The 11,512-nt window shown below is 38.5% G+C and overlaps 1 protein-coding gene across 1 annotated transcript in view; it reads left to right on the forward strand.

Moving 5' to 3' along the window:
- The first annotated feature begins 115 nt into the window (after positions 1-115).
- skic2 (SKI2 subunit of superkiller complex) overlaps positions 116-11,512 on the forward strand; it is a 26,189-nt gene continuing 14,792 nt past the window's right edge. The window contains exons 1-19 of the mRNA XM_055023701.1: positions 116-207; positions 787-905; positions 2,350-2,471; positions 2,629-2,746; positions 2,871-2,985; positions 3,451-3,525; positions 3,611-3,664; positions 3,761-3,924; positions 4,695-4,850; positions 4,928-5,073; positions 6,547-6,693; positions 6,773-6,857; positions 6,939-7,045; positions 7,849-7,995; positions 9,107-9,203; positions 9,286-9,498; positions 9,921-10,031; positions 11,067-11,178; positions 11,264-11,382. Of these exons, the coding sequence (XP_054879676.1) occupies positions 195-207; positions 787-905; positions 2,350-2,471; positions 2,629-2,746; positions 2,871-2,985; positions 3,451-3,525; positions 3,611-3,664; positions 3,761-3,924; positions 4,695-4,850; positions 4,928-5,073; positions 6,547-6,693; positions 6,773-6,857; positions 6,939-7,045; positions 7,849-7,995; positions 9,107-9,203; positions 9,286-9,498; positions 9,921-10,031; positions 11,067-11,178; positions 11,264-11,382 (2,220 nt within the window). The 5' untranslated portion in view covers positions 116-194. The remainder of the gene's footprint in view (positions 208-786; positions 906-2,349; positions 2,472-2,628; positions 2,747-2,870; positions 2,986-3,450; positions 3,526-3,610; positions 3,665-3,760; positions 3,925-4,694; positions 4,851-4,927; positions 5,074-6,546; positions 6,694-6,772; positions 6,858-6,938; positions 7,046-7,848; positions 7,996-9,106; positions 9,204-9,285; positions 9,499-9,920; positions 10,032-11,066; positions 11,179-11,263; positions 11,383-11,512) is intronic.

The raw sequence follows: 11,512 nt of genomic DNA on the forward strand, positions 1-11,512 counted from the left end.
AAAATATATTTCTACATGTATTTTTTTTCTTTTTTATAAATTTTTAGTTTTGTTATTTATTATTTATTTTTTGTGCGTTAGCTTCGAATGCTACCTACTTCCGCTTCTGAGTTCCGGTCAACTTCCGTAGCGACAGCAGGGCAGGACTGGACAGAGCTTCATGGTGGCAAGTTTCGCTCTGTTGATGAAAGACCATGGACAGAATATGTACGTTGTGTTTCAGCATATCCTTTAAATATTCTTAAACAACTTAAACGTGTTTCAGTTTGCTTTCTTGCATGCGGAGCCACGGTTTCAGTTAAAGTGCTACTTCAAATCAACACCAAATCAAATGTACCATTAACTTCACTCATCTTATGTCTGTAGCAGGATCTGTTTTCTTGGAGCACTTCATGTGTTAAAGCAACATTCATGTCTAGTAGATGTGTGGCTTACATGTGTGAATAAAGCTTTGCTGGTTTCTGTAGTGTGGTTCATATAAATAACATTAATCCCATATTTCTAAAAAAGAAAAAAAGTCTGGATTTTTAGTGTATTCTCAGTTTTCTGATGTTTTCCTCCATCAGAATTGTGACTTTAATCTCAGCACTCAAAAAAAAAATCTGACGTCTCAGAATTAGGAAGTCAGAAAAAAAAGAGTCGATCTAACTGAAGAGTCTTACTCCTTTGCATTAAAGTCATAATTCAACATTTTATTTCAGAATTATGAGATTAAAGTTTTAATTTTTGTGAACCCTAATCCTCTACCAAATCTGTTTAAGAGCCTGTGTGTTGATTTGAGTGCAGATGTACCCCCTGTCGGCCCCACGGACCTGCCACTGTCCCTGCTGGAGATGGGACGCTCGGGAAGGTTTGAGCTCATCACACACCCCCTGCCTGACCAGCTTTTGCCTCCCCAGAGCACGGTCAGTCCAGTGAGGGTTTACCGTTTAAAATAATAAAAGCTTGACACAACTAACACAAATGGTTTCTGTTTTTCCTTTTCTTTTAATTGAAATCTTTACCAAATCAACCATAACAACAAAATTCCACCCTATCTATTTCAGAAGAGAGATTTCTAGAGAGAGGGGGACATATGTAGCACAATATGACTATTTTACATTAACTGTGAAAGAAGATCAAGTATTTTTCCTGCCTGCTGCAGACCACTGTTAAGCTGGATATTAATTTCATCTGTTGTAGAATTACTAGCATTTCAAGACAATAAAAGAAACTGTGAAGTATGAGTTAGTTTGCTGCTCCAAGACCTAGACAAGTTATGAAAATCAACCTCAACTCCATTTCTCTACAGAAAAAAATTGGAGGAGAAAATCCAGCGATCAGTTCATGACTTTAAGCTTGAGTGAACTTGTATTGTGCTGCAGGACAGTAATACATTACACAATCAGGAAGAAAGTTTTGGACTAGCCAAAGATTTTAACCTGATTGAGATGTGACGCCAGGCGCTAAACCAGGCTCTTTGTGCCTGTAATCCCTCCAGTGTAGCTGAATTAAAACAATTCAGGATTAAAATTTCTCCATAAAATTGTAAAATTCTTACTACCAGTTATTGAAAGCGCTTGATTGAAGTTGCTGTCGCCAAAGGTGACCCAACAGCATATTGTGTTTATGGGGAAATTATAGTTTCACACAAGCTCAGGTTGGCCCAAACCCTTACTGAAGGGAATTCAGCAATTTCTTTACTCTAGTTTTATAACACAGTGAAATATTTAAGTGTTGTACAAAAGCAATTTCTGAAGACATTTCACAGCACGGCAGAAGTTATAATTTTCCCTTTGACTTCATTATTTTTGTCCTATTGTCTTTGAATAAATGTTGTGTTTTGCAATTTTTGTCAGTTATCACTCATCTCTCCTCCAGATTAATTTAGTCCAAGGCTGGAATGTGAATCAATATCATGATGGACATGTGATCAGCATTAATGGATAATATAGTACAATAGAATATTTCATAAGTTTGAACTCTGATCCAGAACCGCAAAGCTTTCTGTGAGCTTTAGCTTTAGCTTTAGCTTCTCAACTTCTCACTTTGGTGGAATCGACTGACTCACTCATTCTACGGTTACCTAGCAACAGCACTAACAATGTGCTGTCACAGTTCAAAGTTCAGCCGCTAAGTTTCTTAACTGCTAAAAAATTAAAAACAACAGCATGAAGAGAAAACTGTGGATAAAGCAGGAAAGGTTATACCACCAGTTTGACAGTATTTTAGATATTTAAAACAAAAAAATAAATAATTAAGAATGTAAACCAATATGAAACACTACTATTTTGAAACGTTTTTCGGCCTTATCATCCAGTCCAAATATTATTGACCAATACATTTTTGATCCCATCCCGTCCTCCACAGCTTCCCCACGGACTCCCACCCACCAGCTTGGACCTGGACAGAGAAGTGGAGAAACGGTTTCTGCAGGATCCAGCCTGGCTGCCCATCCATGACACAGACTTTGCCTTTCAGAAGTTTCTCAAGTATACCACACTGTTTATTATCTTGATGTCATTACTGAAAGCCCATTATGGACACATAAGACTAATCTTTTCACAAATAAAAGATGTGCAATCACTATCATAGCAAATGTCTGATATCCTGAAGAAGATGTGATATTTTCTTTGTTTTTCTCCCCAGGGTGACTGAAAGGAAGGTTAATGTCGACTCTTTGCTAAGCTGCGCCCCGACTCCGCTTCACTCTGGGCTCTCAGTGGTCAGAGATCCAACCACAGGGATGCTGCTGGACTTCACAGAGGTGACCCTTTCTCTCCTTTAAACCAATAAACCACTCAATCGCTGCAGAGCTGTTGGGTAAAACTGCAGCGTTAATGCTAACTCCATCTCAGTAAATAATCAGTTTTTTTTGGCTTGTTTTTTAGGTTTTACTTGAAAACACTGGCCTGTCGGCCAAAAACTCGCTGTCACTGCAGCGTCAGCCTGGGCCTCCTTCTGAAAGCCTTCGGGGAAGCAACACTAACTACCCCTTCCTTCCCGGTTAGAGATATTGATATATTGATCCAGAACTTCCTTTCTGCTGTGATTTGTGAACAGGATTGTCCAGAGGTTTTAAACTCGCCTCTAATTTCTTTATGCTCTGATCTGAGCAGAATTTCTTGCAGTCTGGTGGTAAAATATATCTATTATTTCTTTCAGCATGTTATGACAGCTATGATGCTGTCATACAGCAACAATATTCAGTGTGAGGTTTTTTCAGATTTGTTGCAAGACTGATCTCTTCTGCAGAGGCCTGTTGTGATAAATTGTCCCAGAAAATATTGCAATAAATGATAGTACTGTTGTTTTGAGGCCATTTTGAAGTAACATTGATTAATTGCTCAATAATGTAAGTTTGTAAGACTAACAAGTCTGGATCCTTTGAAGCACAACATTAAGAAATATTATTTTTGTAGAGTTTTGCTTCAAGCAGCTAATCAATCTTTAATTGTTGATTTTTCACAGGAGGAATGGAGGAACTCACTCTGGACCAAATTAAGACGAGATCTGAGCAGGAGGAGGAAATAGACTTTGAGAAAGGTTTTTCTTTTTTCTGTTTTGAGAATATAAGTTTGTAAATCAACTCCACAAAGGAAATAACATTACATGTTATTGTTTACCTCAGATTTACTAAAAATCCCTCCTGGACTCAAAGCTGGGATGGATTTCTCTGACAAAGGTTTGGTTCAAGACGTTGAAAAATATATAAACTAGCTCTTAAAGCTTTGAGATCATTTATTCACTGGTTCCTGCTTTTTGCGTTTGCTCTGTGAAGTTGCCAAAATAGCAAAACCAGAGGTGAACCTCATGTCCCTGCTGTCCACACTGGAAGACATTCCTGATCTTCAGCCTGAAGCCGAGGAGAAGGAGAATGACAAAGCAGGACAAGAGGCTGTCAAACTTCCCCGGACTAACAGCCTGGAAGACCTGGGAATAAAGGTGTTTCTTTTCACTTCACCACCACCATTACTACTATTATTATTATTACTACTATTAAAACTAGCCTGAATGTCCTGGACATCAAGATCTTCAATTTAATTCTCCTTCTACTATTAACGCTGCCAGGGGTATAGAAAATTAATTCACTTAATTGCTGATTAATTTTTTATTAGATTAAAATTAGTTCCAGTAAGTTAAGTAACAGTCGTCTTAGACCTTCTTTTAGTGTTGTAGTTTGACCGCCATCCAGAAGAGGGCGCCTCTGGTCCATCTTTAAATTTGGTACAGATTTAAAGATCCTAAACCTGCTCTGTTCAATATTAGAGTCCCTCACTTCCTCCAATGATTGATGATTAGCTGGAGTATGATCAATAGCTTTTTCAGGTCAGAGGACTCCAAAACTCTTTTACTCTACAGTCATTCATCACATTCATCTGCAGGAGACCGACACACTTCAAGTGAACATTTTTAAGTATTGACAAAATGTTTTTTTTTAGATTAAAAAATATATTTTTCATTACATAATTAGACTGAAAATGCATCATAATCAACTCTTTGAAACATAAATAAACTTGAATGAAATATTTTTCTCCTCAGAACAATAACTGTGATGTTTTAATCTCATTATAATGTTTTAATCTCATTATAATGTTTAATGCATCTCATCAAACTGGTCAACAAAAATATGACATAACTGGACTTATTCTTGCTCCAATTAATCACTTTAAAACAGAAGCTTTTAATAAATCCATGTTTCTGTCCATCTTCAGGATGCAGAGTCTTCCCGTTCCCAAACAGAGGCAGGAAAAACAGACAAGTCAAAGCCAAAAGAGAACCCAGAGGAGAAAAAGAAATGGGCCATCCCTGTGGACATTTTGTCTCCCTGCGAGGATTTCTACAAGCGCATCCCAAACCCGGCGTTCAAGGTGGCGACTCGAGCATGATTCATGTCTGAGTGATCTCTGTCCGCTGGTGCCTGACTCTCTGCCTTCCTCCGTTTCAGTGGCCCTTTGAGTTGGACACTTTCCAGAAGCAGGCTGTGCTGAGGCTGGAGGCCCACGACTCCGTTTTTGTAGCCGCTCACACGTCGGCCGGCAAAACGGTGGTGGCTGAGTACGCCATCGCTCTGTCCCAGAAACACATGACAAGGTGAGAAACTGTTGGTGCAGCTTAATTACTGCCTGCCTAAAGGGGAAGGAGGAACATATGAGATGTAATGGCTGGGATTTAACAGGAGCATTTAAAGCTGGGTGAGAATACAAATAATGATCCAAAAGGCAAAGAGCATTTATGGATTCACAAAGAAATTATCTACAACAAGCTGAAATTACACAGCTCTGGAAACAATGAAGAGCCCACTGCACTGAAAACCTCCTGGTTATTCCACCAAATATTGATCTCTGATCTCTCCCTGAGTTAAAACATTAGTTTTATTGTTTCTAAGTGAATTTTAACTTTTCTTTGCATTATTTGAGGTCTGAAAGCACTGCATCGTTTTTTGTTATTTTGACCATTTCTTATTTTCTGCAAAGAAAGAAAAACATTTTGCTTGTAATATCAGAGACATGTTGACATACCTTATTTATCCAGAGCTGCATGGTTACACCAACTGATTAAATAAAAACAAATTAGTTTTAGGCAGAGGAGTGGAAAAAATGAAATAAAACTCAATATGTTGGGAGTTTATGGGACTGAATTGCAGATTAGATGGATAACAACTTCTGCAGCAAGTTTATCTGGATTTCTAATTATCTCTCTTGTTTTCTGTAATTTAAATCTTTTTAGTGGGTATTTATAAAGGCACCACATTACCAAGTGATGAACATAATTATTTAAAGCCCACTTCTCTCTTGAGCCATAGATCTCAAGTCACTGTTGATTCCAACGAAGCGTTTCTGACTCCACCACTAGGTGGCGCTGAAGCAGAACAATCAAAATGTACAAAATGCTTTTAATGTACTGAATTTATCTTTATCTTCAATAATCCTGTCAGTATTGTTGGTGCATTCTTTATTTACTGCGGCTGCATGATATAAGAACATCTTTCAGTGGGGGTGATATTCATAAATGCTGCGATATATTTTTGTTTCCTCCTTTCCGTCCCACACAAGGCAAACGCAGAAAATTATACCAACTATTTTTGTTCAGATTCTAGTCCAAATATCTTAGTACAGTAGGTAACTTTTCAGAAAAATCAAAACCTGTTTTAAGTGAATAATCCCATAATATTGATCTTATAAGAAGACATTTTTGCAATAGAAACTAGATCAAAAATACTTGGTGAGATTTTGTGTTTTTGCAGTGTATTTGTGCTTCCAGGACTACAAACTGCTATTGTGATGTATTCATGACATATTGTGCAGGCGTATTATTTATCAAACACAATATTGATAAATTATGTTCATAATAATTTGATAAAAATATTTTAACTCCTTTAAAATATTTTTAAAGGAGTTTTACTTGCAAAGAATTTTACATTAGGATCAAAGTGTGGCACAGAATATGTAAAAACATTTTAAACACAATAAAGGACTTTATAAAGACACAAAAACATAAAATACAGAAACATTAGTACAACTAATGATCCTAATTCAACCTGTTTGGACCTCTGGGATTTTCTAGGACCATCTACACGTCTCCCATCAAAGCTCTGTCCAATCAGAAATTCAGAGACTTTAAAACCACTTTTGGGGACGTCGGACTCCTGACAGGAGACGTCCAGCTCAGTCCCGAGTCTTCCTGTCTCATCATGACCACAGAGATCCTCAGGTATCTTCATGTTGAGTGTTTTGTTTTCAAAATTATGAATAAAACATCTACGTTGACTTGTCTTGCTGCTTCTTTTGAGGTCGATGCTGTACAACGGGTCAGAGGTCATCAGAGACCTGGAGTGGGTCATCTTCGACGAGGTCCACTACATTAATGATGCAGAGGTCAGGAAACCTCCTTGGAGACTCTAGTTCCTCTGCTTCCTCTGTGAGAAAAGCAGTTTTTCTTCTGTTTGTGCGCCTCAGAGAGGGGTGGTTTGGGAGGAAGTGCTGATCATGCTTCCTGATCACGTCAGCATCATCCTGCTCAGCGCCACGGTGCCGAATGCTCTGGAGTTCAGCGAGTGGATCGGGTAACTTCTGTTGCTGCATTTAACAATTATTTTAGTTATCAATTATTGACAAATGGTGAACCCTCTGAGTAGTGGCTCGCTGACTAAAATTATTTATTGTTGACTCGTTGAGGAGGTTACAAACAAACTCAGAACGTAGGGCTGCAACTAATGATTATTTTAGTAGCTGATTATCATATCAAATATTCTGACGATTAATCGATTGATACTTTCTGCAGATTTTTATTTTACTTAAGTCTTTTTTTATATGATATTAGAAATACATTAAATCTGCAAATAAAAAATAATTCAGTTCCCTTTTCAAGTAATTTAAATAAGAATAGGAACATTTTGTAGTTAAAAATTGAATAACAGACCATTTTTTAGTGTATTCTTGATCATTTCTAGATCAATTTACAAATTTTTGCATTTACCAATTAATAATTTGATAGCAAAAGATGCTTAATGGGACATTTGGATTTTTACACCACTTGAGTTTCGTGAAGCTAAAACTGTCCCATGTCACGAGTTTTGGGTAAAACATATTTACAAAGTTTCAGCTTAATTCCTTCTCTGAATGTTTTGTTCTTTAAACCTTTTTTGAGTCTGCATACTCTAATTAACAATTAATTGATTGCTAAATTAGTTCAAGATTATTTAAATAACTGATTAATCACAACTAGTTTGATTAATCCAATTAATCAGATTAATTTAATCATGATTAATCCGATTAATCCGAAATGATTAACTTCTCAGAGCTGAACTGGAAGTTGGAGTCCATAAATCTGTTCTGAATCTCCTAACCCGAGTCCTTTGGTCCCCAGTCGTATTAAGAAGAGGCACATTTACGTGATCAGCACCATGAAGCGGCCCGTACCTTTGGAGCATTATCTGTACACGGGAAACAGCACCAAGACCCAGAAGGAGATGTTCCTGCTGGTGGACGCTGCAGGAAACTTCCTCACCAAAGGGTGCGTCTGTCCAGCCGCTCGTTTACGCGACCCCAGAGTTTCTGACCGGCGCTTTTTGACATCAGGTCTCAGAGTGAAGTTTTTCTGTAGCTGCCCAGCGGAGGTGTGAAGAGCTCTGCAGGTGTGAAAGCACATGTGTGCAGAACGGGTGACTTCAGGGTTTATTCTACACATGCAGGGGGAGACAACAAAAACCACTGTGGGTAGCTTTGTGCTACTCAACCGGTTCAGTTTAGCATCATTTCTGAAAAGGAATTTATGTGTTACATGAAGGTGTGACGGAGTAATAAGATAATAAAAAACTTATGAGAATAAAGTGATAAAATTCCAAAAATAAAGTCATAGTGTCACAAGAATAAACTCATACAAGAATAAAGTCATATATTATTTTAAAAAAAGTCAAAATATTAGCAGAATAACTCGTAATATTATGTCTTTAATCTCATAATGCTACTCTTGTATCGTTTAGACTTTATTCTCATATGAGTTTATATCTGGAATTGTATCACTTTATTTTCATAATTTCATGACTTTATTCTTGTAATACAAACTTTTGCTTATATTGTTACATATTTATTTTCACATTATTTTGACTTAATTTTCATAACACTCTAACTTTATTCTCATAATATTGACTTTATTCAAGTAATATAATGACTCGAATCTTGTAATTTTACGATTATTTTCAGAATATTTCTTGTAACACTATAACTTTATTCTTGTATTAATTTGCCTTTATTCTGGTATGATTTCTTTTAATATTATTACTTTATTTTTGTAATTTTCTGACTTTATTCTCATAATACTTCTCATAACACTATGACTTTGTTCTTGTTTTAGTTCAGTTTTGTTCTTGTGTAACTTCTTGTGATGTTGGCTTCACTCCGGTAATTTTATTACTTAAATTATTTTCCGTTACGGGCCTAAAACTTTGATGTACATGAGTTAAGGTTTAAAATGAAGTGGAAGCTAAACACACAGTGCCATCTAGTGGTCTGGCATGACAACTACAGGTGCTGTCTAAACATGGAACTTTTTCCAAATCAAGAAAAATACCAGCAGTTTTCATGCAACGGTCTCAGTAAATAAAAATAAAAATCTGTCTGTTCAGCTACTATACCGCTGTCGATACAAAGAAGGAACGGACCAGTAAACACGCCCAGTCGTTCGGCACAAAGAGCACGCCTCAGCACACCTCAGCCAGCCAGGTAATCGTCCTGCGTTGCCTCTCGCTTCCTCTCACCATCACGGCTTTTGTGTTCACATTTTGTCCTTTTTGTTTCCCTCCAGGACCGAGCGGTGTGGCTCACGCTGCTCCACTTCCTGTCCCAGCGGCAGCAGACCCCCGTGGTGGCCTTCACCTTCTCTCGGACGCGATGTGACGAGAACGCCCGCTCGCTGGACTCCATGGACCTCACCACCTCCATAGAGAAGGCGGAGATCCACTCCTTCTTCCAGAAGAGCCTCAGTCGGCTGCGAGGAGGAGACCGGCAGCTGCCGCAGGTGAACGGCTGCAACCATTTAAACAGAAAGTTGATCTGTACTGAGATGTAACTCAGTTATTCAGAAGATTGTAGAAAAGTTTATTTAAATTCACAGAGGGATGAATTTAAATTGTTTTTTTTTATTTCTGATGATTATGGCTTTCAGTGTCTGAAAACCAAAAGTGAAATTATTCAGATATTTAGAATATTATACACTGTAACAACACCTAATCTCACCAAGTACACCTGAACTAAGACAAAACCAACTTAAAAGCAACCAGTTGGTTTCATGTTTTTCATGTATCTGGAAAACATGTAAAAATCCACCTTCTTCTCAGTCCTCAGATCTAAAACCCACAGAAAACCTGTCTTTTCTTGTTGACTAGCTGTTCCTGTGCAGTACAGCAGAATATATTGTGATAAACGGACTTGCTTGTGCAGATCTTGCTCATGCGGGACCTTCTGAAGAGAGGCATCGCCGTCCATCACAGCGGGATCCTCCCGATCCTGAAGGAGGTCATCGAGATGCTTTTCTCCCGAGGTCTCGTAAAGGTCGGCCGCTGTTCGTCTTTAGATTAGCAGCGAATTCACAATTTGCAGTTTGTCACTCTTTGATCCGAGTCTCAGACGCCTCTAAAAGCAACTCAAGTCCTTCAGCAAACAGCCGTTTTTAGGCAGTGAGTTAATGTTTCTTGGTGTCTTGAAAATGTGCTGTTTTAAATACCTCCTGATTGTTAAGTCACACTGCACCGTTACCTAGCAACCCCAGCGAAGCATAGCCTGTTACCTAGCAACCCCAGTGAAGCATAGCCTGTTACCTAGCAACCCAAGCAAAGTTCCAGCACATTGATCAGCTGGTTTTACCGCTATCTGCACTTTATGCAGCTGAAATCTCCCACTTGTGGGACTAGTAAAGGATTATCTGATGAAACTTTATCAAATCTTACCTTATATTACCAAAAGAAGGTTTTCCCACAGAAAACCTGGTAAGCCCAGTGGGAGCGGGATGATAGGGCAGATATCCAGCGACCTACCATGTTTTTGAGTTTGTTTTTTTTTTAATGTTGACAGAAAATGTTTAAATATTACTAGATAATTGTGTGTTATTGGAAGACATCATTAAAAATACCTAAATCCCAAGTCTACAGTCTTAAAAAAGTAATAAAAAATGTAAAATCAGTAAACAATGCTAAGCCTGGTGGGGGGGCAAGCAAAGCCTGGTGGCCTGTCAGGCTGATAATATACTGGGGGAAACCATGCACTCTGTTGGCCTATCATCCAGAAACTACTTGCTACATTCTTGTTGATCGTGCAGGAGGATCTACTTCTACTTTTCAAAGACGTAGAGTTGTTGTAATTGTGCACCAGTTGGCATCCATTTTTATCTGAGAGTGTAAATGTTGAGTTAGGGACATGAACAAAAACGGTTGATTTGGATTTATGTAGAGGCTCTAAAACTAAAATGATGATTTTGTGCAAAAGTAATGAACATGTTTGTATCTATCCTAGCCTGTTTAAGTAAAAATAATGGGACGCTTAACAAAGACAGTTGTTTGTTTGCTGTAATCTCTTCGTTTCTGTCCCCAGGTGCTGTTCGCCACAGAGACGTTTGCGATGGGAGTGAACATGCCCGCCAGGACCGTGGTGTTCGACAGCATCAGGAAACACGACGGCACCGGCTTCAGGAACCTGCTGCCAGGTTTGAACCGCTCCTAGCTTTCTCTGTCATTGGATAAATGGCAGCACTTTGATCCAATCTTCTGCATTTTGATCCGCACTTCCAGGCGAATACATTCAGATGGCGGGAAGAGCAGGAAGGAGAGGCCTGGACGCCACAGGAACAGTCATCATTTTGTGTAAATCGGGCGTTCATGAGATGGCCGATCTGCACGCCATGATGATGGTGAGTCCCTCCATGTGTAAAAACTCACAGCAGAGACTTTAGAAAATGTGCCGTTTCAAAACCTCCCGACTGTTAAGATATACAAATTCTCCACTCATTATGGCCCGGATCTTTATTATTCATTCAACCA

The sequence above is a fragment of the Poeciliopsis prolifica genome, unplaced genomic scaffold, assembly GCF_027474105.1.
Source record: "Poeciliopsis prolifica strain line A6 unplaced genomic scaffold, Auburn_PproV2 SCAFFOLD105, whole genome shotgun sequence".
Taxonomy (NCBI): domain Eukaryota; kingdom Metazoa; phylum Chordata; class Actinopteri; order Cyprinodontiformes; family Poeciliidae; genus Poeciliopsis; species Poeciliopsis prolifica.